The sequence below is a fragment of the Podarcis tiliguerta genome, assembly GCF_965153285.1.
Source record: "Podarcis tiliguerta genome assembly, chromosome: 3".
Lineage (NCBI taxonomy): Eukaryota > Metazoa > Chordata > Lepidosauria > Squamata > Lacertidae > Podarcis > Podarcis tiliguerta.
In genome coordinates, this window is record NC_139536.1 from 103,734,226 (window position 1) to 103,759,512 (window position 25,287).

The window sequence follows — 25,287 nt, forward strand, 5'->3', positions numbered from 1 at the left end:
GCAAGTCCTAGGCTCTGTGGTTTAACCCACAGCGCCACCCGCGCCCCTATAAGCTAGGTAAAGCTGGAGCAAATGAAGGACAAAGCCAGCAAATGCTAGTTTTGGCTCTGTCCTGCTCCTCCTCCTTCTAAGACAACACTGAGACTAAGGAAGACAAAGCTGACAGCCAGTGCCTGCTCCTTGGATGGGATGTAAATAAGAAGGCAGGAAGTGGAGGCTGAGGGCAGATTGAGGTTGGTGGAATGTTTAATTGCCCTCCTCAATTTAGGTGCGGATAGTTGAGTGGGCCTTTCCCAAGCAAGCATAATCTGAAGGGAAGAAATTGTGTGGTTAGCCCTGACCACATGATTTAGGACCTTTAAATGTTGCAGCAGTGTCTAGGAACGACACCTCAGAAAAGTGACTCCCCCACTGTCACTCCAATGAAGAAACAGCATCTTAAAACCAAAGTAGGCACAGTGTGAGATATCTGCGATCAAAACTGATTCATTTTATTATTACTTTGAAGTCTATCTGAAGTTAAGTCCAACATTTCACTCCTCTCTGTAGCTGATATTTGTCCTACTGATGAAAAAAAATACTGGGGAAGTTAAGTGTATATTTCCCTCAGTGGAGTTAATAACAACAGCTTTGAGGAAAGGGAATTTAGACTAGGGAAACTGTAGGGGGTAAGGATTGAACACTTTCTCTCCTGGTGCCATGTTCTACCGTAATCAAAAAATTCAGAGCCTCTGCATGGCTGTTTTAGAATGGAAATGAAAAATGATGGGAGATCTGGCCACAAAATCCCTATGACTCATTTGATTTGGCTCCTAGAGTGATGGAGGAAGAGATGAGATTTCAGAGAGAATGATGAAAGCCTTGGGGCCAAAAAGAAAGGCTACTACTTGTTGGGGAAAGAACCCAACATGTATGCTTTTGTGAAATATTGTGTATGTGTTGGAGGAAGTGGAAGGGTGTGTATCTAAGAGAAAGGGCCAATGAACTTTGAAAGCAGACAGGAGATGGGATGAGAGCCATGGAAACAATTAGAAATCATCAAGGTTTGAGGATATAAATGCCACTCATTGCTATGGCACAATGCACTCCTATTTAAACTTGTAATGGGTAGGTGGGTTAAGGCCCTAACTCTAGTGAAGGGGATTCATAAATGCTTAATGGGGCTTGGCAGTATAAGCTATCTTTAGTAACCACATACTGTATTAGATCAAATGCATTGTGCTTTAAGGGTGGCTCAATTCATGCGCAAATCTTATTTGAAACCTTATATTTAAATTCCACTCTAGCATTCACCGGAATTCGAAAACAGAAATGTTGCTTATTACATGCACCCTATCAAAAGAGCGCATGATTTAAATCTCTGGCGATACATCGTGGAGTTGCATCACAATGTTTTTTCTGGTCACATTTCTAGTGGAAGAGGAGGTGGAAAGAAAGGAAAAAGGTCATCAGTTTTATCAGAGAAGCCTCAAAATACTGAAGCATTCCAAAAACAAAGAAGATACAGAAAAGTAAGTGTAGGCTTAGCTGTTTTGCTAACACAGTCCCAGTGAAGGCATAAATCGGTTTATGTGCAGGTCTGGCACATGGCTGGCACAGTCTCTCTTGGTGACTTTAGAAGGATGGAATAGGTACATGTGGCCATGTTTCTCCCTTTCCTATTAATTTGTATGGTTCAATTGCCAATGCAAGAGTGAGTTTTTCTTGTAGAGATTTGCAGTGATAGGCTTATGAAGCACACCTATGGAGGGGTCCTTTTATAATCAGCCATGTGTCAACCCACATCTGCCCCATGTAATATTTGCCCCAGTGCTACATATGCTTAAGACGGCCCAGTCTATGGTGATGAACCATATGATGAAGGTGATGTACTTCTAATGCAAAGTTACAGCAGAATAAATTCCTGTTTTATGTATAGATGAGAAATTTCCATATCTGACGGACTAAATCTGAACTTTGTGTTTCTGTATCAGAGCCCACCGGCTCCTTGTCAAAGCAGCAAAAATGGGAAACCAGAAAGCTATGGAGCAACTGGCATCTGACATGTTGTTTGGAAATAATGTTCCTCAAAATGTAGAAGCAGCTGTATCATTGTATGAGATTTTAGCTGATGAAGGATCTCATAAAGGCCAGACGGTACGTGCTCTTTAATTAGCTAAAGCTTTAAACAGGCACTAGTCTACTTTAGAGTGCATAAATATTTGAAAAGAGGTAAGATGGTGTTTATGCTCAGCCAAGAAATGTCAACAAGGTAGGGATATAAAGTTAATTATTTATTAAATTGCCTGATTTCAAGAGGCTATCTGGTGTGTTCAGCAAACATCTTCTAAAATCCTTGTTCAATAAAATTCCAGGTCAAGGCTTCAGTCCTTATTCCACTGAAGACACTCCGAAGGTAGACAATGGTTTCCATGGAACAAAAATCAAATGTTTACGGTTGTTAGAATTGAAGATATAAGAACTAATTATATTTTTGCACCTAGCTAGTGTGTCTAACATGTTCTGATTTAAGGCAAATTATCAATTTTAATTGAAAAGGATTTATGGATGACACAAAATAATAGCAAAAAAAACAACTATGCGTAAGAGATCGGCTGCAAATTCAGTTGCTCAGACTAGTCTCTTGTCTAATAAATCACAAATGGATCTCCTCTTGCATTCCTTTCGCATGACTCTGTTGCAGAACATGAAGAGGCACCTCACAAGTTGTGCTGATTGTTGAATCTTTTGTCTAGGTTCTCATAGCATTTTGCATATGTGTCTGATTGTTTCCTGTGTGCACATCCATGGATAAAAGCAGTACATGAATTGTTTATGGGTCATTAAAGAACAGATAGACCAAATGTGCCAAAACACATTGGCTTTACAAAAGCTTTCCAGTCCACTCATCATTTCAATAATGCAGGGCTCTCCTGCCAGGGTTTCTTACCTTCCAACTGAGTTCTGATGAGTGAAAGCTTTGTTGAAAGAAAAACGAAAGAGTCTTGTGGCATCTTAGACAGGAAGGATGATATCCAACTAAGTCATATACAGAGTCCATTGGTTTCATTGTGTCTATTCTCAGTATGACCAACCTTGGATGTTGCTGTAACATATTTATTGTGCTGTAAGCTTTTGTGGATTAGTGTCCATGTGCATCACATGATGCAGGTTCATTGTTTTATGGTCACCAGGCAATGGCTTTTCCAGCTGCCTTGCCCCACACTCCAGCCCTGGGTGGCTTTCCCGACCATGACTTTGAGAATAGCAGAAGCAGCTGGGAAGAGAGAAGTCATGGGATATTATTTAAGAATAGTTTTATAAGTTGTGTGTCCTTGTTTTTCAATTCGATCCTTTTACATGATTTTGTAATCTTTGTGGTATTTTATGCATTGTGATTTGCCGTTATTTTTATTGATTATAGATTAGTAATTCTTTATCATGGGTAGGCAGACTAAGGTTTGTGGGCCAGATCAAACCCAACTGCCTTCTGGATCCAGCCCATGGACGGTCCGGGAATTGCTGCGTGGATCGCCAGTGTACGCGTTCTTTCCCTCTCCCTCCCTCACACAGTGGCAGTGGGACCTCCTCCCTCCCTCCTCCTGGCTTCTCCCTGCCCTGCCTAGAGGAGGAAGGGGGCTGGGCTTTGTTGGTGCCAGAAGCAGCAGCACTTGAGCGGCTGCCATTTTAAGCAGCCCCTCTCCAGAGCCCTTTCATGCGCTGCTCATTGTCCCTCCGCCACCGTTCTCCACCCCCCCCAAAATATACCCTGGCCCCCCGCAAGGTCTGAGGGACAGTGGACCAGCCCCCTGCTGAAAAAGTTTGCTGACCCCTGTTCTTTATTGTAACTGATAAGCACAAACTGTTTAAATTATTATTTGCTGATCTTTAGTTTTACTGTTTACTATTAGACTCTGATGGATTGTTGAATGCTGTTTTGTTTCTTTATTTTAAAGTTATTGTGACTTTTTATATTGGATCAGATTGTTACTATTAATGTTTGATGTTTTATTGTGTTTTTATTTGTGTTAGAATCTGCCAAGAGTGGCTAGGGCAACCCAGCCAGATGGGCGGGGTATAAATAAAAAAATATTATATATTATAGGTTCTGGGCCATGAAATGTGATCCCACGACAAGGATTTCTGTCTCCAAGGTGTCACATTAGTGTTCCTCTGGAATGTGCAGAACTGCACATTATAATAAATGTTACAGTATCTTCAGGAGTATCATTCAGGGGAAATGTTTTCATATTGTTTAATGTTGCATCACTTTAATATTGTAAAACACTACACCTGAGCACATAAGTTTCCTCATTTCCTTGTGAAACAGCTAAATAGCCCAGCTTTATTGTGGATCCTGACCATAGGAGGAGGTCAGTTTACATTGTAAATACACTTCCATCCTCTGGACCATGGTCTGGAAAACGGAATGTCTGAAGATACAAAGGCTGGACATCCCTGAATTAAATTTTAGCTCAGTGACCTATTTTAAACTTATAACTATTTGTGAGGAACAAAGTTGTGATATAGAAATTTAGTTTTTCTTCATTCAGAAGCACCACTGCTTTTTCCATGTTACATCTTTTCTGTGACACAATGTTCCACCAATTAATCTTGTCCATATCTATAACCTTGAACCAAGACTGGCTGGAATAAATCTAGAATTCATTTTGTACAAAGATTGAAGCACATGCCTGTGCCTCAAGGAGTCTATATACAGTCACATCACAGCCTGTCTGCCACGTTAACTTTGTTCTCAGTGCGATGTTTATATAGTTATGCACAGAAAATTTGCAAAGGGGAATATATGAAAACACACGTATGTGTGTGTTCACATAGTATTCTCATATATTGCCTTAATGTAACCTGAAAATGTCTGTATCATATATTTATGTGTCATTGTTCAAAGACATGAGCAATGTGACGGCTTCATGAAAATTTCTTATTTAAGCATACTCTGCCTTGACTTTCTCGCTTTAGTTTGTTTGCCCCCATATATTTTTGTCATCTGCTTATACCTCCCAATTGTGATGGCCATTTTCAGAAAGTCCATTTCACATTTTGAGAGCTACATTTTCAGATATCGGTTCTCAAAAATTCCAACGCCTAGCTTTCTTAGGTCCTCTTCAAGTTTAGGATTACAACACTTTCAGAGGGAAAAGAAATAAAATATTTGCATACGTTTTTAGATTATGGGTTGTATCTAGTGGTGTTGTTGAGCTGACAGTAAGATTTCCATCAGCAGAACAAGAAGGGAAGCAATTTTCAATTATCCCTTCTCCTACAGTCTTCACCACCTGAATCTGTTTTGGAGAGCCTCCAACCTTTCTGGAGGGCTCCAAGGCTTAGGAGGTGTGGGTAGCTGCAAGAGGGATGATGATTCACTAAGAGTTGCCTGAGTAATGCCATTGGATGCAACCCTTAATGTAGACACATTTGTGTGCATCTCAATGTGGTTTTATTATATTTTATATTTTATTTTATTTATTTTATTTTATTTTATGTTATTTATTTTATTTTATTATTTTTCTTTGCCCTTCTTGCCCAAAATGCCAAGCCTACATTTGCCTTACTTTCCCTGGCTGCAATTCACATGCTACCTCGGAGGATGTTGTCCCTGGATAAGGAAAGCAGAGAATTTAGAGGTCCTCTCAGTGGTTGAAGGAAGCATTCAGTCATGTAAGCAGTCTGAAATGGTAGAGCCCAGATAAACATTTACCATATTTTTTGCTCTATAAGACTCACTTTTTCCCTCCTAAAAAGTAAGGGGAAATGTGTGTGCATCTTATGGAGCGAATGCAGGCTGCGCAGCTATCCCAGAAGCCAGAACAGCAAGAGGGATTACCGCTTTCACTGCGCAGCAATCCCTCTTGCTGTTCTGGCTTCTGAGATTCAGAATATTTTTTTTCTTGTTTTCCTCCTCCAAAAACTAGGTGCGTCTTGTGGTCTGGTGCGTCTTATAGAGCGAAAAATAGGGTACTACTTCGGAAAATTTCATTCTCCTACATTTCATGGGGGGCTGCAGTAAATATACCTGCTGACTCTCTGCACAAGTGCATTAATGCTAAGCCCTGATTACATGAAACTGACATGGTGAAATAACTTAAAGATAATTTTACCACATGAGAATTGGGCCTAAGACAACTGTTAACAATATAAGCAACTGAAAAGCAAAAGGATTGACTGAAATTTTTACTTTATTTCCCCCCATAGGCATTAGGTTTCTTGTCTTCATATGGAATAGGAGTGGAATACAGTCAATCAAAGGTAATAAAATTCTCTGCTGACTTTACCCTATTGTCATTGAAGTCTTTCATCTATATTTTGTGTTTTTCGAAGGAGAAAAACCTGGCATGATTTTATGATTTTATTTCCCCCCCCCTCTTTAGGCACTTGTTTACTACACATTCGCAAGTAATGGGGGAAATCTTATATCCCAGATGATCTTGGTTTGTAAATCACATATTTTCACTATTTCCAATTCTAGAGGCTTGAGTGATAATTAAAATAATTGTGAATTTTCCCCCAACAGGGCTATCGTTACTGGTTAGGAATCAATGTTCCAAGGAGCTGTGAAGCAGCACTTATTTATTACAAGAAAGTTGCAGATTACAGTAGGTGGCCTTCATCTATTGTATCTTGCCTTGTTTGAAAGTGCCACTTTTGTTTTTGTTTGCTCTTTCAAGAGTCCTGTGGCACCTTAAAGACTAAGAAATACCAGACCCTCATGGGGGGCAGAGGACACGATTCTCACTCAAATTATTAACATATGAAAAGAACAAATTTTCCAAGATCCCAGGCAGGCATGGCTCAATACTTTTTGGCACCTGAGGTGAACCTGAGAATGGCACCCTCCACCCCCACCAGGGAGAAGGGATTAGTGACGATGTGCATCAGGAACAAGGGGGGAATAAAGGTCTACCTTGAGAACGAAGGTTGAGGGGGACCAACAGCACACCCTTTTCACCAAGAGGCCACTGTAGAGGCAGCACTGGGGGAGGCAGCCAAGGACACAGCAGATCTGGCCTCCAAGGAGCAAGCTGCAGCTGATGCTGCCACTATGGCACTGGCAGTAGCAGCAGACGATGCCTTCCTTGGACGTCAGATCTGCTGCCCCTGTGGATCCTGCTGCCTGAGGCAGTCACATCACCTTGCCTCACGGGTGGGCCGGCCCTAATCCCAGGATCCAGTTACTTGTCTAACAAAAGAGCCAGTATGGTGTAGTGGTTAAGAGCGGTAGATGCGTAATCTGGGGAACCAGGTTCGCGTCTCCGCTCCTCCACATGCAGCTGCTGGGTGACCTTGGGCTAGCCACACTTCTGTGAAGTCTCTCAGCCCCACTCACCTCACAGAGTGTTTGTTGTGGGGGAGGAAGGGAAAGGAGATTGTTAGCCTCTTTGAGACTCCTTAGGGTAGTGATAAAGCAGGATATCAAATCCAAACTCTTCTTGTCATGTTTATTTGTACTAAAATACAGTCCCAAGTGACAAAGCAAGTTAACCAAAGCCATATGCAGGCATTACAGTTAGGGAACTGTAAATACATGTGTGAGGGTGGTGGGGCAAGTAGACTGGACCTGCCTCCTCCATCACTGTGTTTAAGGTGACCTAGCATGACCAATGTCAAGAGTGATGGAAGTTGTTGTTCAGAACATCTGGAGGGTACTACATTGACTACATCATGGAAAGGAAAAATGAAATCTTCTCAGATTGTAGGAAGCGGTTGTTCTGATTTGTGTTACTTGGAATTTATTATTGTTATTATTAGTTGCAAGCAAATTAGAAGAAAATGAAGATAAGCCAGTTGAAAAAGTGAAGCTGATGGAAAGATCAGAAAATCTGGGTTTTGATACAGAAATCTTGGACTGGGATGTACATCAGTACTACAAGTTTTTGGCTGAAAGAGGCGACACACAGATACAGGTAAGAGACATTCCTTTCTATTTGCCTATTTATTATTATTATTTATTAATTTGTTAATACTGCTTACCTGACTTCAAAGTGGTTTACAAGTATAAAATCAATTAGAATCCACACATCATCAAAATACACAATAAAATAATTCAATCGAAACACTTTTTAAAAATCCATAATTAAAATATGCTATAAAACAAAAACAATAAAAACAGCAATTATAATGACATAAGAAGAGCCTACTAGATCAGATCCAAGGCCCATCTAGTTAGCATCCTGTTCTCATAGTGACCAGCCAGCTGCCCATGCAAAGCCCAAAAGCAGAACCTGAGCACAACAGCACTTTTCCCATCTGCAATTCCACACAACTGGCATTTAGAGACCTACTGCCTCGAGTGGTGGAGGTAGTACATACCGTAGTCATTGTGCTTGGTATCCATCGATAGCCTTAACATCCATCAATTTGTCTAATCCTCTATTAAAGCCATCCAAACTGAATGTAGCCACTTTGTGTTTTTGTGCTATGTGATGCAAGGCTTTGCCCGCATAAATCTAACTGTAAAGGTAAAGGTAAAGGTACCCCTGACCATTAGGTCCAGTCGTGGTCAACTCTGGGGTTGCGGCGCTCGTCTCGCTTTATTGGCCGAGGGAGCCGGCGTACAGCTTCCAGGTCATGTGACCAGCATGACTAAGCCGCTTCTGGCGAACCAGAGCAGTGCACGGAAATGCTGTTTACCTTCCCGCTGGAGGTATTTATCTACTTGCACTTTGACGTACTTTCGAACTGCTAGGTGGGCAGGAGCAGGGACCGGGCAATGGGAGCTCACCCCGTCGTGGGGATTTGAACTGCTGACCTTTCGATCGGCATGTCCTAGACTCTGTGGTTTAACCCACAGCACCACCTGTGTCCTCAGATCTAACTGTAGTGTTCAGGAATTTAAAAAATATTCCCTACGTCCTGATTTACTGGAATCCTTATCTTTACTAGGAATATTATAATTGACCCTCAGCCTACAAATATTGCAGATTAGTGTGGCATTAAGTGACAAATGCATGGAAACTGCTGTCACCAATCCTCTTTCTCCCCTCTCCCCACCCCATGGTGGTCCTATTTCATCCTCACCTTCAGGATCTGCTTGATAGATCTGCTTCCCAGGGAGTCTAACAATGATGAAGTCATATGTCTTCTGGAAGCTTAAAAATAAATAAGTGGTTGAATTGTTTGGTCTTCTATGTTAAAAAATGCTGTTAGCCACCTTTTTAACTCTGATGTGGGACATAATTATCAACCAACCAACCAACCAACCAAAAATGTTGTGTGTTTGTTGTTATTTTATCCCTTTCTATTAAAAAAGTAAGTTAATGTTAAATAAGATCCCAGGAAGGGCAGCTGAATCCTTCAGACTAGTATTCCCCCACAGACCCTTTGCCATAAATTCTGTGCCCAAGTCTTATTCTCTTGACACCATTTGCACGAATGGGACTTCCCCTTCCTCTCTTCTCTCCTGCAGTTTTCTGTGCATCCGCAAAATACAAAATCTGCTCTGGAGGCTTGGAAAAAACAGGTGGAAGGGGGAAATTTTGTTGTGTTTGCTGGTGTGACATTGGGCCATTCTTGCTCATTGACTTTTGGCTCCAAAAGATACAAGACATTCATTTTTAAAATAATTATTTCTAGGTGTATCTAGGACAGCTGCATCTCTTCGGAAGGAAAGGACTCGAGAGAGATCATGCTGTAAGTGCAGGTAGATTAGAAGGATGAAAGCCGTGCTCTTACAGTTTTAAATTTTAGAAGTATATATGGTTGATTTGAATGGGATGGTTCCAATGAGCGTGATTAAGATCACAAAGTAATACGCCTGTTCAAACAGGCATCTTTTTGAGAATCTAGCACGGTCTTTTATTTCCTCCAAGTTCAAGCACCAATTTAGGAAGCTGGTGCTTAGGTTTTTATAAACAGAAATGCCAGCTGTGTGTGTTCTTTTGTGTGTTCTTTTAAACATTTATGCAACAAATGTGTAGAGTGCTTTTTTAGTTTGGGAGTTTTGACAGCAGAAAATTTGGGTTTCTTTAAAGCAGTTTCAGAAAAGCATTATTTAAGGAGGAAAAGGTAGGCATATGTGAGTTCCCTTCTGGACCACAACCTAAGATTTATGTATTTGCAGCAAAATGGGACTAAAAAAGCAAACAAACACAGGGAGCAGTCTTATACCAGGTCAAGCCGTTGGCTCTTCGGAGCTCTAGGGATGTGGAAAAATTTCAGTTCAGTTAGCATGTAAAGCTGAATTAATCAAATTCGCACTTTCTGATACAATTAAAAACAAAACAAAAAAACCCCGCACACAGCCAGCCTTTGAAATTCACACACATCTGAGTTGTAATGCAGCTCACCAATCAAGCAGTGCTTTAAAAAATGCATATATTAGGGTGAAATGTGCATTAAAATAACATACAAGAACATATCACATTAAGGAAAATTGCTTGCAAAAATGCACATATAGTCAAAACTTCATAAAAACGTCACACTAAAATGCAGAAGAATTTTCATGGGGATTTGAAAACAAACTGCAAATTGCTGCTCATATGACAAAAAAACATTTTAAGATGGAAAAACTAATAAGCAACTAAGAGATCCAAATGGACAGAGTCTTCCATCCCTAGTGGATGGTGTCTCTCCAGGGGCTTCAGATTTGACATTTGCAGCCCTGCCTGGAGACATTATGGATTGAACCCCAATATCATTTGGGGCATATGATCTAAGTTTGTACAGACTACTAGAACATAAAGATGCCAGTTTGAATTATTGTGCACCAATATGGCCTAACTATGAACAGGTGTCAAGGCAGGAGAATGCATACCTTGATTTGGAAACTTTGTTATATCAGTCATCACTTTATTCTGCTCTTTTTCTTTAGAAAGCCTTCTACTATTTCCTAAAGGCAGCGAATGCAGGGAATGCACATGGTATGGCATTCCTGGGAAAGGTACCTATGTTTGCTTCTCGGGATTAATTTGCTAGCTTGAGACCCCATCTATGGTCCTTTGTAGTTTCCTCACATTCAAGCAGAGTCCAGCTGCAGTGGATTGGGGCCATTCTCACATACAAGCTACTTGCGATGTGGTCAAAGCAGAGTGGAGGAGACTGGAGGAGGGTGGAGGCAATCTTCAGTTGTACATTTAAGACCACATTAAACTACAGTTCTCACCTATCTTGTATGACAGAGCTTTCCAAACTTTTCATGTTGGAGACACACTTTTTAGACATGCATCCATTTCGCAACACAGTTAATTCAGTTTTGCTAGCAAACCGGAGGTTAAACTAACCGCTTTCCAGTCCCAGGAGGAATGCAGGGAGCATTTGTGTGATACACCTACACACTGCAGCTGACACACTAACGTGTCATGACGCACAGTTTGGAAAGCTCTGCTGTATGATCATGGCCAAAGGGATCTGACTGCCTTGTATCTCTGCATGCAAAATCAAAGGCATATCATGATTGACTTTGAAGTGATGTGCTTCAAAGTAGAATGGCAAACTTAAGGAGGACTTTCAAGAGGCATGAACACTTTTGAGGAGGAAGCTTGACATTTCTTTCCTCCTTCCATTTCTTGACATTTCCTGGTCAGCTTAAGAACAAGACACACAAAAAAGTGCTTCTCTTCTAATCAATGGTGTGGACTCCAAATTTCCATGAGATGCTGCTGGCAGAATTGGGGGGGGGGCAATTTTGGCTTATTTCTCCTTTGCAGCACCCTGAAAATCTGTTCTGGAGGGCTTAAGAGACCAACTGGAACAGTTCAAGATTTGACACTGAGGACTGGAGGGGAAAGGGGGATCAGAAAAAAACACTCTCTGTTCCTTCTGCCAATGGGGGTCTACAATGGATTGAAAGCCCTTCCGTGAATAGAAGGAGTCTTTCAATTTGCAAATGGAAAATTCATGCCATTGCTGGTTGCAAGTTGTGGAGCTCCCTCCCCGGAGAGGTGTGTCTGATACCTTCATTCCATAGCTTCTGGTGATTCCTCAAGACGCACCTCTTTGTCCTTGCTTTTGACACTTGAGATGTATATTTTTAGCACCCACTTTTTTTCTCTACTTGTAAGTCGTTTTAAAGTGTGTTTTATATTGTGTTGTAATGTGTGTTCTAATGTTGTAATCTGCCCTGGAACCTTAAGGCGAAGGGCAGGTAATAAATTTAATATTAATTATTATTAAGCAGGTATTGGTATTTTTTAAAAAGAGAATTGTTATGTTACTGTAAGCTGTGGGTATTCCTTTTGGAAACAAATACACAATGTGTTCAGCTGCTTGTGTTATAGTTGTATATTTAAAGCAGGAGTAGAGAGCATTCAAGGGACGCAGGTGGTGCTGTGGGTTAAACCACAGAGCCTAGGACTTGCCGATCAGAAGGTTGGCGGTTTGAATCCCCGTGACGGGGTGAGCTCCCGTTGCTCGGTCCCTGCTTCTGCCAACCTAGCAGTTCGAAAGCACACCAGTGCAAGTAGATAAATAGGTACCGCTCCGGTGGGAAGGTAAACAGCGTTTCCACGCGCTGCTCTGGTTCTCCAGAAGTGGCTTAGTCATGCTGGCCACGTGACCCGGAAGCTGTACGCCAGCTCCCTTGGCCAATAAAGCGAGATGAGCGCCGCAACCCCAGAGTCGGTCACAACTGGACCTAATGGTCAGGGGTCCCTTAACCTAGAGAGCCTTCAGCTCTCTGGATGTTGCTGATAGATAACTCTCATCAGCTCTGGCAAACATGGCTAATAGATATTGTGAGTTAAAGTTCAGTAACATTGGAGGGCTAAAGATTCCTCAAATCTTCCTTAAAATGACTCATGAAAGCCCAGCACTATACATAACAGAGAGTCAAACAGAAAACAGGAAGTAAAAGGGCAAAATAGAATAAAATTCAGAGGAACTTCATCCGTTTGTTTTGCAAATTTTTAATGGGAAGAGGAGGCATTTCCATGGAAGGTCACCATCATCTGAAGAAATATCCCCTCTTAATCCTGTCTAGATGTATTTAGAAGGAAGTGCTACAGTGCCTCAGAGTAACATTGCAGCTTTGAAGTATTTCAAAATGGCGGCAGAGAAGGTATTGTATTTTCTTTCTTTTTCTTTTTTTTAAAAAAGTAGCAGCTTTAATTAATTATAATTAATACATTGTTCTTAGGAATACAGTTAAATCTGACAATTAAAGATCACAACAATCACTTCTTCAAATCAACTTTTAACTTTATATATTCCAAGCGCTAAATCAAACCACACCATGATTAACCTTCTGTACTTGCTCTTTAAAATGTCCTTAACCTATTAAACCAGGTTTGTCAACCTTCTGCCTGTGGAAGCTCCCAGTGGTGCCCATGGCTGGTGCTCTAGACTCTGAACTTTCATTTAAAAAATATCTTGCATATTTTTCCTGGTACTGAGGAATGTTCCCTGTTGTTATTTAGACATCAACAGGATCAGTCGATGGAATATTTTGCACAGCTTTATGTAAACTGCTTAGAGGTGGGTTGCCTTTTTAAAATGAAAAATCAAGCAGCTAATATATAAAACAAACAAAATGTTTCAGTGCTATGAGTGCAAAACAATACAAATTGTTGTAACTAATGAAGCAAATTTCAGAACTAACAACTCAAGGTTATATTTGAAAGAGAGACTGACCCCACAAATGTTATAGGAAAGTGTTGCTTCATGGTGATTTCATCACATCAATATTGAATTGGGAATCAAGTTGTACATATATTGAGGGTGTCATGTGTCAAAGTACATTGTCCCTTCATTCCTCTCCTACTGTTCATTTTGCCTGTATTTTTAGACTGCTGGCATCTCACATCTGCCTCTTTAATTTAATCTTTTAAAACACCAGATGCATTGGTGCTATGTAAGAGGTGACTAACTTGTTCAACACTAAGGACTGTAATAGATAAGTAGGAGCAACTGAAAAGGCCGCATAGAAAAATGGTTATGTGATGAACAACATTGGGGGAGAGGGGAACTTTTCCATAAAACTTGTAGGCTTCAAATTACACTTGCTCAGACTGCATTTGTCCTCCAAAATTAACATTCTCTTTGTCTATACTGTATTGTGTTATACTTGGGTCTGGTGAAGTCTTTAACACCAACCTGGGTTGATATAATGACACTGATGTTCATGAACATTTCAACTACCTCCAGAGCAAACCTATCAGAACTTCTTTTGGGGAGGGAGGCAGGATTTTACTCTTAATTAAACTCATTGAACTCAATGGAAATAGTTCCAATTGAATTAAATGAGTAGAGTTGCATAAGATTGCATTAATAATCACAACTGTGTAACGAAATGCTTCATTTAGGTCGTCCGAGCTCCTGTTGCCCGGTCCCTGCTCCTGCCAATCTAGCAGTCTGAAAGCATGTCAAAGTGCAAGTAGATAAATAGGTACTGCTCTGGCAGGAAGGTAAACGGTGTTTCCATGTGCTACTCTGGTTTGCCAGAAGCATGCTGGCCACATGACCTGGAAGCTGTATGCCGGCTCCCTCGGCCAATAAAGTGAGATGAGCGCCGCAACCCCAGAGTCATCCGCGACTGGACCTAATGGTCAGGGGTCCCTTTACCTTTAAACCATTTATTGCTCATACCAGGGTTATGTGAATAACTTGGTGTGACACAATGTCCAGAGGAGATATGGCGAAGGAGACATTTGTCTCTTGGTTAACAAGCGAGAAATATAATCAGTAAATAATTATAATTGACACTAAGGCACACAATTACAGTGATTCTTTATAGGTTCTTTTCATAGAGTGGGTAACTTATTCTTATGTCTCAATATGTTACTTAGGGCAATTCCATTGGACTATGGGGGCTTGGACTTATTTATTTACGTGGTAAAGGTCTTCCACGGGTAAGTCTTCAGTGTATCAGAGCTTTTTCATAATAAAAAAAGCCAATAAAACCATAAGACGCTTGGCCTAATGTGGCTTTAACACCCCAAAATTAAAACATAGGTTTTATGTTTTACATGCAAGGGGTCCTAGGATACCACCACACAGTAGTCAAGGTGGGGAGGGGTTTCTACCTTCAATCACCCCTGAGCCAATGAGGAGGCACATTGCACAGACCAATAAATGGCTTACCACAGGGGCTGTTCCGCCAGGGTCTTTGTGTACCTTGTGCTCTGTTGTCATAGTGGGACTTAGTGCTATGTCTCATGACCCCTCAGCCGACAGATCTCAAGTACAGGATTGTGCCACAAGTTATCAGTATTCTCATAATGCAGCTGCAACTTCTTCTGAGCTGCGGTCCACGATCAGTGTTCCACAAAACCAGAAACTAATTTCTTGACCTCCCAATAAGTTTGTTTCCCTTTCAGAATCACAGTGAAGCTTTTAAATACTTTCATAAAGCAGCAGAGAAGGGATATGCCCAGGCCCAATTTCAGCTGGGCCTTATGTATCACAGTAAGTCCCTGGGCACAGTTCTTCCTTTTGTCAAGGCTCCCATGGTTCAGTTACCTAATTTTTGATGAAAATCCAAATCATATTTCATTGCAGATGGCTCTGGAGTCAAGAGAGATTACAAACTTGCCTTCCAATATTTTTACTTGGCATCTCAAAACGGGCAGCCCCTTGCTGTTTATCACTTGGCTGAAATGTACGCTACGGGAATGGGAGCTTTCAGGTCATGCCAGAATGCTGTTAAAGTAAGTAATGCCCTGTTTGAGAGTCTGCCCTTTGAGATATTAATGTTGATGGTTGTTCTCATCCAATATCAACAGCTGTCCAAAGACAACAACCACCCAGTAGCAATAGATACAGAGTCAAACTACACTTTATGTCAAATGAATAGCTCAAAAACATTCCAGGAGTTTTCTTTCTTGAAATTCAGGCATGGGGGCCAAAATTGCATCAGGACTACAGTGTGTGGGGAGGAATAGCTTATGGTTTTTTTTCCTGCCCAACCACAACCATGGCAAACATGTTCTCTTACGCTTGTTGTTTAGTCATGTCCGACTCTTCGTGACCCCATGGACCAGAGCATGCCAGGCACTCCTGTCTTCCACTGCCTCCCGCAGTTTGGTCAAACTCATGCTGGTAGCTTCAAGAACACTGTCCAACCATCTCATCCTCTGTCATCCCCTTCTCCTTGTGCCCTCAATCTTTCCTAACATCAGGGTCTTTTCCAGCGAGTCTTCTCTTCTCATGAGTCTCTTGCGCTTAGACTTAGCAAAAAAATCTTCCACTGGCATCTATTACCCCCACCTTCCAAAGTTAGGTTTCTATCAAAGAGGCTACAAAATATTAAGATTTTTGGTAGTTGCTAGTCTGTAGATGAATTAATTCTACTTTGGTTTTTTATTTTATTTTTTGCATCTCCTCATGGCATTTGTGTCCTTAGCGCTAAGAAATGTTTTGCAAACATTACACACATGAGACACAATCCAACCAAAGCTCAGAAACTCAGAAGTCCCATTGTTTTCAGGGGGCTTACTCCCAGGTAAGTATGCCTAGGACTGCCACCTGAAACGTTGTGTCCACATTGGTGGCATCCGTTTAAAACCACTGCCCTGTCTAGTGTCTCCCTTTAATCTTCTTTTCTTCCATTAACCCTGCTGTTAAGGCAGAGTTAATTACAAACTTCTGGTGCTCTTTGTATGCATTTAATGTCTGTCCTTTTTTTGCTATTTAGCTTTACAGAACCGTATGTGAACTCGGGAGATGGTCAGACAAATTCCTGTCAGCACACTTTGCTTACCAGACTGGCAATGTTGATTCATCTCTTGTTCAATATGCACTTCTAGCAGAAATGGGCTATGAAGTAGCTCAGTGCAATTCAGCTCACATTATGGAATCTGGTAAGGGAAACTTTATCTTATGCTGCTTACTTGCATTCTTTAACACAGTGATTGTGTTACGACAAATGATGTCAATATTTTGTTACAGAAAACGTTAAACTTCTCCACCAAGAGCAGATATATCCATTGGCTCTTCTTTTATGGAAGCGGGCTGCAAATCAAGGTATGAACAGAGTTAAAAATAACCTGTGCCTAGCTGTCCACTCTTATTAGTATGATATTTTTCCCCATTTTGGCTCTTGTAGTTAAATAGGAAGAAAATATTACATTCATGCAACAATACCGATAAGTCATTAAAAATCACTGTTACAAAATATTTCGATATTATTTTCCTTCCCCTCCACTTAATTCATTGAGATGGCAATCCCACAGGCATTTCTTATAAAGTACTGAATAATAAAATGTAAAAAAATGAATGATGTGCATATTAATTGTTACCTTGTTCCTTTTACATGGTCTTGCTACATCAATCTCTATAGTGGGGTTATTGCTTTGTTTTTGCTTTTATTATGTATTTTGTGTTCTCATTTTGTATTTTTATGTTGTGAACCTCCCTGTGATCTTTGGATGAAGGGTGGTATACAAATTTAATAAATAATAATAACAAATATAGTTCCTATGACGATAGAACGTTAAGTGACCTTCAAGAATAAGCATCCCCCACCAACCTAGCTATCTTTATTCCCAGCCAATCTCACTTTTTTTTATTACCCTCTACTTAATTTTGTTACATATAAAGAAGCAATGAATGGTTTAAACAATTTCGCTTCATTGCTATTTCATATGAGCCATCCATTCTGTCAGAGAAAAGGAAGGATAATTTGAAAAATGCAACCTCATGCTCGTTCAAGCTAATTATTTTTTCAGTTCTTTGACATGCCTATCAAAGTCTCTACGTGATGTTTGGAGCACAGAAGTAAACTCACTGAGCAGTAAAGACTTAGCTACCATGAACCTTTAATTTCTGCTCAAGCAAATCAACTAGCTATGCCTTGTCCTCCATGCCCTGAAGGTGACTGAATTTTCTAAGATGTCAGAATGAAGAGTGCTCTTAGCTTGCCTCACTTCCTTGGACATAATTCATCCCAGCCTGTCCATTTCTTGAGACTCACAGTGAGGAACTTAGATTTCAGCATTTCTTTGATCTTGGTTTTTCTTTAGAGTTCTTCCTTATCCAGGACGGGTAGGTTTAATGGTAGAATAAGGCTGTAGCCTTGACAATTCTGTTAAAGACTAGCCAGCAAATCTGAACAAGGGCATCCTCTTTCCAGGTCCTAGAACCATGTCACTAAATGACATACACGAATTACTATCAAATATTTCAATACAAGGGCAAAGTATTCCCAAAGCCAATTGCCATTTTCGTTTGACTAAAATTTGTAACCTACTCGATCCCTGCGGTTTGGGGATTCAAAGTGTGCAAACAATCCTGTTAATACAAAAGAGGAACATTTTCAGAACAAATGCAGTTTACGGTCACACTGACAGCATCATTTTGATTCCCCAGTCCTAAAGACCACTAGATCTTTGCATTGACCAGAGTCTCCACTGCACTATAGAAAAGCAGCAGGTCCTCCACTAGCCCTTAAGCAGACCTAGGAATGACCACACACCCTTTTCCATGTCCTCCTCCTCCACCTAAAGATAAGCAGGTGGTGACTGAGTGACTGCCTAGAGTGTCTTATGCCCTTTACAGGGAGATTCATCTGGCACCAATTCTTGGCAACATTGTTTTTACTCATTTTCCTCTTTAAACTGTTAGTTTGCATTGGGATATATCTTTGGGAGTGGGTGGCACTGTGGTCTAAACCACCAAGCCTCTTGGGCTTGGTGATTGGAAGGTCGGCGGTTCGAATCCGCACAGCAGGGTGAGCTCCCGTTGATCTGTTCCAGTTTCTGCCAACTTAGCAGTTCGAAAGCACACCAGTGCAAGTCGATAAATAGGTACCGTTGTGACAGGAAGGTCAACGGCATTTCTGTGTGCTCTGGTTTCTGGCACGGCCAGAAGCAGTTTAGTCATGCTGGCCACATAATCCAGAAATCTGTCTGTGGAAAAACGCTGGCTCCCTCAGCCTGAAGCGAGATGAGTGCAACAACCCCATAGTCGCCTTTGACTGGACTTAACTGTCCAGGGATCCTTTACCTTTACCTATCTTTATTAGAACATATGACATCCAACAATTACATAACAATAAATGTGTTTCTCAAGCTGGTCTCTGACCGTAATAAATTTCATGTTCATAACAATAAATACTGAGATAAAAGTTTCAGAATATATTAACAAAGTTGTGTCAAATGATGTGTAGTAACATGTATTGCTTAAATTGGTGACCATAAGGAAAAGGTATTTTGTATCAATAATAAGAATTTATAAGAATTTATAGGAAGCAGGAGAGGGAAAAGAATTAAAATATGTACTTCATGCACACTTCAGTACTGTAAACTCTGAGTACTGTTGTTCTGCCAAACCTGGGCAGTGTGTGTGGAGGTCCTGTGCTGCCCAAATGACAAGACTCCTCTCTTGGCCTCACTGATGTGATCCAAAGGAAAGGAAAGCAATACATTTGGCACTAGCTGGGCTGCAGGAGTTGCCAGAAGGAAACATACAAGATGCCATTCCACTCTGGATTTGTTTAGGGTATACTTTTTAGCCTTTCCTCTCCCAAAGAAGTCCCGTAAAGCAGTGGATATGGATTGTTCCTTGAGGATTACGCCTGAAGTCTTTCTCATAGACAAGTACACCTGCAAGACAGTGGAGGTTTGGTTCGGAGTTTTCATATTCCTAGATGGGCTACCTTCCCAGGTGAACAAGCCCTGCCTGCGCCTCTACAGCTCGTGTAGAAACTGCTTTCTTGACTGTTGGACCCACTAATGGTGAATCTGCCAGAGCCTTTCTTTGCATGGAGGGGAAGTCCCTAGAAGAGCTTCCTTTATGAGGCCTCTTCCACAGGACTACCCCAGTTACAAAGGGGTGAGAATATAGCACCATTTGTACAGTGGTACCTCAGGTTAAGAACTTAATTCGTTCCGGAGGTCTATTCTTAACCTGAAACTGTGCTTAACCTGAAGCACCACTTTAGCTAATGAGGCCTCCCGCTGCCGCTGCGCCACCGCTGCACGATTTCTGTTCTCATCCTAAAGCAAAGTTCTTAACCCGAGGTAATATTTCTGGGTTAGTGGAGTCTGTAACCTGAAGCGTATGTAACCTGAAGCGTATGTAACCCAAGGTACCACTGTATTTATAGCAACATGGGCTCTGAGAGCTGGTAATCTGGCACTGATTCTCAAATAATTGCAGTTCCAGACTTTTTTTTTTTTGTCTCAAGGTGAGTGTAGGCTTGTTATAACTGTTCTGTTATGGTTAGTTTTCAAGTGCTGTTTTATCTATGTATCACTGTCTCTCTGTCTTATCTAATTGGATTACTGCATTGTAAGCTGCCTCACAAGTTTTATTGGCAGGTAGCCTAAGAAACATTTCTAATAAATACTTGCGATCCGAATAGCTGGGATCCAGCCAAGAACCTGAAAACAGAGTACGTCAACACTAGTGATGGAGAATCAGGTGTCATATGTGGTCCAGTGTCTTTGTACACATACACAGAAACCTCTTTCGGAGGGAGGCCACCTTGTTTGAATTGCACTTTTCAGAACTACCTTCAGAACTGGTGGCACAAATGATAATGACCAAGAATTCATTCTCTACCACCTTGGATTGATAGGTGTGGGATATTATAAATAACAACCACAAAAGCAATCATAATATTTTTTCAACTATTTGTCTTGCAGGCAATATATTTGCCAGAGTTAAAACGGGAGATTATCACTTCTATGGTTTTGGAATAAAGAGAGATTACTTGACAGCTGCGGTTCATTACAACCTTGCTGCTAATCAACAAAGTGCTCAAGCCATGTTCAATCTGGCATATATGTATGAATATGGTTTAGGCATTCCTAAGGTAACATAATCTACATCTAGTGCTGCATCAAACCTTAGCTCTGCAAGTAAACTTTGGTCATTGTGAATATTCTAGTTAAAGAACCAAGGTGGGTGGGACACAGAATTTCATTTGGGCAGGGTACTTGACCTGTCCAAAAATGTGGTCAGTTGATCAAGTATTGACTAAAAATTGACCAACACATCAGTATATTAGGAACAATGAAGACACTGAATTATGTTCTTTGACTGTGACAGCAGGATAACGAACACAGTTCAGAAAAGCTAAAGAATGGAGAAGTCAGTAGATTATGAGAATTTTCACCATTATTAATGGACTATAAAACTACAATTGGTGGAATATGTTAGTCTTATTTAACATGTGGAACTACAAATGACCCAGAGGCTTAGCTCCACATTATTCATGCCATGCACAAGTGTAAAGTGGTTCTGCACCCTGAATGCAAAAATATTTCCCCCCAGAAGACAGTGTTTGGTTTTGCTCAGAGAGATGCTGTTGGAAGGGGTTGCTGACAAACATCTATGCAAAAAGGGATCACTACCTGCAGTGCTTTGGATCTTGAGATATGCTTTTAAACTACCTTTGAGGAAATAGTGATTCTTTTCCTCGCTAGTTGCTTACAATATAGTAAATCACCCCAAGGCTTTAGGCTAAAGCATGCAAACTATGCATACAAGCAAGAATTCTGATTCACTCAACAGAATTTGACAATCTTGATTGGCCCTGATCATATCAATCAAAATGATTTTGAGAGCGCCACAATGACATTGCTACTGGAAGGTGTCTTAACCATAGATATTTCATAAAGCCCTTGCAAATTTTAGAAATGACTTTCTATCTTTAGGATATACACTTAGCTAGAAGGTGGTATGACCTGGCAGCTGAGACAAGCCAAGATGCTTTCATACCAGTGTTCTTAGCATATATAAGACTAGAAGTGATGCACTTGTTCACAGATCTTCAGCTTCTCAAGGTAAGTGTGATTTACACAAAGTTAACCTCTTGTAATTTGGTTAGGGCCTGCTGTTCCAAGATACCCTCTTTGTGAAATTGCTCTTCACTCTTATTTGTAGTCATTGTAGTTGTCAAACCTACAATGCTCTTATACCAGTTTTTAAGATTCAGGGCACCTAACGTGCTCCCAACATGCAAATGTTGTTGCTAATTGAAATTTCACACTGGAGCGACTTCCTCAGATGCAGAATCCTAATGAAATTGAAATCCTCCTGTATAATTCACAGAAGTGTGATTTTAAGTATCAAATCTTGAAAGTGGGGCTAGATGTGCAAATCTAAATGTGTTTCTACTAAGCCTATGTGTTTCTACTTTGCCTTTCCTTGAGTGGGACTCTAACTTTTCATACTTTCTTCCCCAACCCCTAAACCCCAGCCCTGAAGCCCTAAATCTAACGCTCAAAACCTGACCCCTAAACCTAACACCTGAACCCCTACACCTAGCCCCTGAAACTTGAACCCCTAAACCAAACCCCTGAATCTGAATTCCTAAACTAGGGTTAGGATTGGCTTAGGCTTATTGTTAGGTTTAGGATTGGGTAGGGTTAGGTTTAGGGTGAGGGTGAGAGTTGAGCTTGGGATAGGGTTACAGTTGGGTTGGGGGTTAGGGTAGGCTTAGAGGGTTGGGTTAGTGTGTTGGGGTTACAGTTACAGTTACAGTTAGGTTTAGGGTTTGGTTGGGGGTAAGGGTTAGCGTTAGGGTTAGTGGTTAGGGTTAGGAGTACAGGTTAGGTCATTAGGGCTGGGGGTTAGGATTAGGGTTGTGTTTAGAGGTTCACGTTTGGGGTTTGGGTTAGGGGGTTAGGATTAAGAAGTTTTAGGTTAAGGGTTAGGTTTAAATTTAGAGGTAGATTAGGGTGAGGGAGGGTAAGGGTTAGGGCTGGTGTTGGGGTTAGTGTGTTAGGATTTAGGGGGTTAGGATCAGTGGTTAGGGTGAGGCTGAGGGTTAGTGGTTAGTGTTAGGGGTTATGGTTAGGTAGCAGTTCTTTTAATGCCCACCATTTTGGAGGAGGAGGTGTTTCTTGAGGAAACTTTCAGCTGTCATGAGAGGAACTTACTTCTCCCAGAAAAACTGGAACCTTCCACCTATCTATTGGTGAACAGATTCCCCCCGCACCCAAATCTGGAGGAAGAGGACAAAAATGGAAGGCGGTGTATACTGTACCAATGCCAGAGACTCCCTCCCACATAGGAAAATAGTTTGGCATTTAAACAATCCTCCATGTCCACCCCCCATGAACAGAAGCCTTTTCTTCTTCTTTGTGGATGCACACTTGTTAAGGTTATTCCTGGGTACCAAAACAAACTGGTGGGCAGAATCGTATCTCAGCATTTTTTGCAGTGTATATTGAAACTATGATGTCATGAAAATGCTCTGTGCTAATAGAACTCTAGAACCTGACTATGAATGGCATAGGATCCTTTATTTGGTAAGGAGTGTATGCCTATTTTATTCTTAAACTGTCCTTCGCTTGAAGAAAGGACGCAGTCTAAAATTAAGATCATTCTGTGAATGCCATTGTAGCTCAACTCTTTTCTCTGCTCTTTGGGGTAACAACCCAAATACTGAGCCACATGGGGATTTGTCCATGTTGTAGGTCAGGCATAGGCAAACTCAGCCCTCCATGTTTTGAGACTACAATTCCCATCAGCCCTGACCACTGTCCTGTTAGCTAGGGATGATGGGAGTTGTAGTCCCAAAACATCTGGAGGGCCGAGTTTGCCTATGCCTGTTGTAGGTCCTTCTGTCAAAGTCACCCTTATGGAGCTGAGCAAAGCTGATGAGGGGAGGACCTGCAGCATAGGATCAGGATGTTATAGTTACATTACAGTTACAGCACCAAGAATGAAGCATACATGCCACGAACCTCAGACCAAGTGGATAATACAGAAAGATGTTGCTCATACCTATTGTGCAAGTCGTATTTGCAAAGCAAAGCTTTTCACCTTGAAAATACTTTCTTCTTCTTCTCTTCTATAGCAAATGGGAAACTGGAAACTGCCAGACTTGGACCACATGCTAAGACTACATTGGGATCTGATTGTGATGATAGTCATTGTTTTGTTGCTTATACTGTTGATATGCAGTAGGCAAAATTAAACAGGAGGGGTATGAAAGTTCTATGAAAGTCCTGTTCGTTGTTTTTTTCTTATGGTTTTAACAGAGTTTTCAGCACAAATATCACTTTAAGCCTCTATTCAGCATTGAAAAGCAACAAGTCAAAACCAAATAAAATACATTAGTAGTACCACCTCCCCATACCACCATTCGGTTTGAAGTGTAAACAAAACACTTTTAACTGAAACCAAAAGCCACCTGACTCATAACCTTGCAAGCTGTGCCTTAAAACACATGTATAAATAGCATATTTGTACCAATCTTGCCTGGAAATAGTATTTTCTAATGTCACTCAGCGCTCATCCAGATTTCCTTTCATGCCTCGTTTCTAGGCACAGGTCTGGGCTTTAAAGCTCAGTGTTGTTTTTCCCCCAAATGCTTTCCCCAGGAAAATCTGCATTTTACCACTGAATCAGAGCATATGGCAACTGGGTTTTCTACCATTTACCATTTGCTCCGATTCAGTGGTAACATGCGGGTTTTCCAGGGAAAGTGCCAGGTGGAAAAATCCTCAAACCCACTTGAACACAGATCTTTAAAGCATGGGCCTGGAGCTGCAGAACGCGGTGCAAAAAGAAGTCTGGATGAGCTCAAGTAGCTTATTTTCTTCCGGTCATCAAATATTTGTCTTATTTTCCTGGGCTGTTTCTTTGAGGTTGTTTCTCTGCATGAACCCAACCTTTGAAAGCTTCAGTTAAGGTGGAGGTCCCCTCAGCTTCTTAAGTTAAATTTCTTATGGCCATAAGTGTACTGAAATCATTTCCTCTTGAAGGCAGCCTGTCACTACACTCCTCTGCAAGCTTCGAAAGAAACTTGCAAAACTTAGTGGAATCCTATGCATGTCTGTTGAGAAGTTTGTTCTCGTTGAGTTCCATGGAGCTTATTCCAAGGAAAGTGTAAGCCTGCAGCTTTAAAGATGGGTGAAGATGTGGAATTCAAGTTAATGAGACTGTACTGTTGAGATGGCTATTGGTTAATATTGGTGAAGCCTGCCTTCTGCAGAGATCAGCTGTGTCATCCAGTTCCCCATGGGAAACTTGGGCCACACAGCCCATCAAGCTGTTTCTACATGCCCCATACCTGACATGGGGTGGTGGTTGGGGGGAAATTGCTTCATGGGCCAAACTGGGTCTCAAGGTGAGCCAAATTGCCAAGGGTTCCCCATCCCTGTTGTAAATAGCATTTATCACCTTTCAGCATTTATGGCTGGGTAGAACGTATCTTTAAGATTATTCCTCAGGATTCAGAAGCGCTGAGTTCAAATCTAACCTCAACTTCACTCATCCAGGCTTCCTTTTGCGCTGCATTTCTAGGCATAGGTCTGGGCTTTAATGTTCCGTGTCTGAGCTTCTTTAGTAGTATTAGTGAGGGAGGGTGGGTGGTTTGGTTAAAGTAATGTGTGTTAAATAAGGGATGTGCAGTCTTCATCTTGCTTTCTCCGTGCATAGGTGAAGAAACCTGGTATTAAC

General features: G+C 41.2%; 1 protein-coding gene across 8 annotated transcripts in view; it reads left to right on the forward strand.

Moving 5' to 3' along the window:
- Positions 1–23,817, forward strand: part of SEL1L2 (SEL1L2 adaptor subunit of SYVN1 ubiquitin ligase) — a 42,536-nt gene extending 18,719 nt beyond the window's left edge. For 2 of the 8 annotated variants that reach the window (XM_083431656.1, XM_083431649.1), the window contains exons 4-20: positions 1,415–1,511; positions 1,974–2,136; positions 6,193–6,246; positions 6,369–6,428; positions 6,512–6,593; positions 7,747–7,901; positions 9,571–9,627; positions 10,808–10,876; positions 12,914–12,991; positions 14,718–14,780; positions 15,249–15,336; positions 15,430–15,578; positions 16,565–16,730; positions 16,819–16,893; positions 20,517–20,686; positions 21,531–21,659; positions 23,681–23,817. In XM_083431656.1, coding sequence (XP_083287782.1) covers positions 2,005–2,136; positions 6,193–6,246; positions 6,369–6,428; positions 6,512–6,593; positions 7,747–7,901; positions 9,571–9,627; positions 10,808–10,876; positions 12,914–12,991; positions 14,718–14,780; positions 15,249–15,336; positions 15,430–15,578; positions 16,565–16,730; positions 16,819–16,893; positions 20,517–20,686; positions 21,531–21,659; positions 23,681–23,800 — 1,647 coding nt within the window. In that variant the 5' untranslated portion in view covers positions 1,415–1,511; positions 1,974–2,004 and the 3' untranslated portion in view covers positions 23,801–23,817. The remainder of the gene's footprint in view (positions 1–1,414; positions 1,512–1,973; positions 2,137–6,192; positions 6,247–6,368; positions 6,429–6,511; positions 6,594–7,746; positions 7,902–9,570; positions 9,628–10,807; positions 10,877–12,913; positions 12,992–14,717; positions 14,781–15,248; positions 15,337–15,429; positions 15,579–16,564; positions 16,731–16,818; positions 16,894–20,516; positions 20,687–21,530; positions 21,660–23,680) is intronic. The other 6 variants (XM_083431650.1, XM_083431651.1, XM_083431653.1 and 3 more) reach the window with 6 other exon arrangements.
- Positions 23,818–25,287: the final 1,470 nt, after the last annotated feature.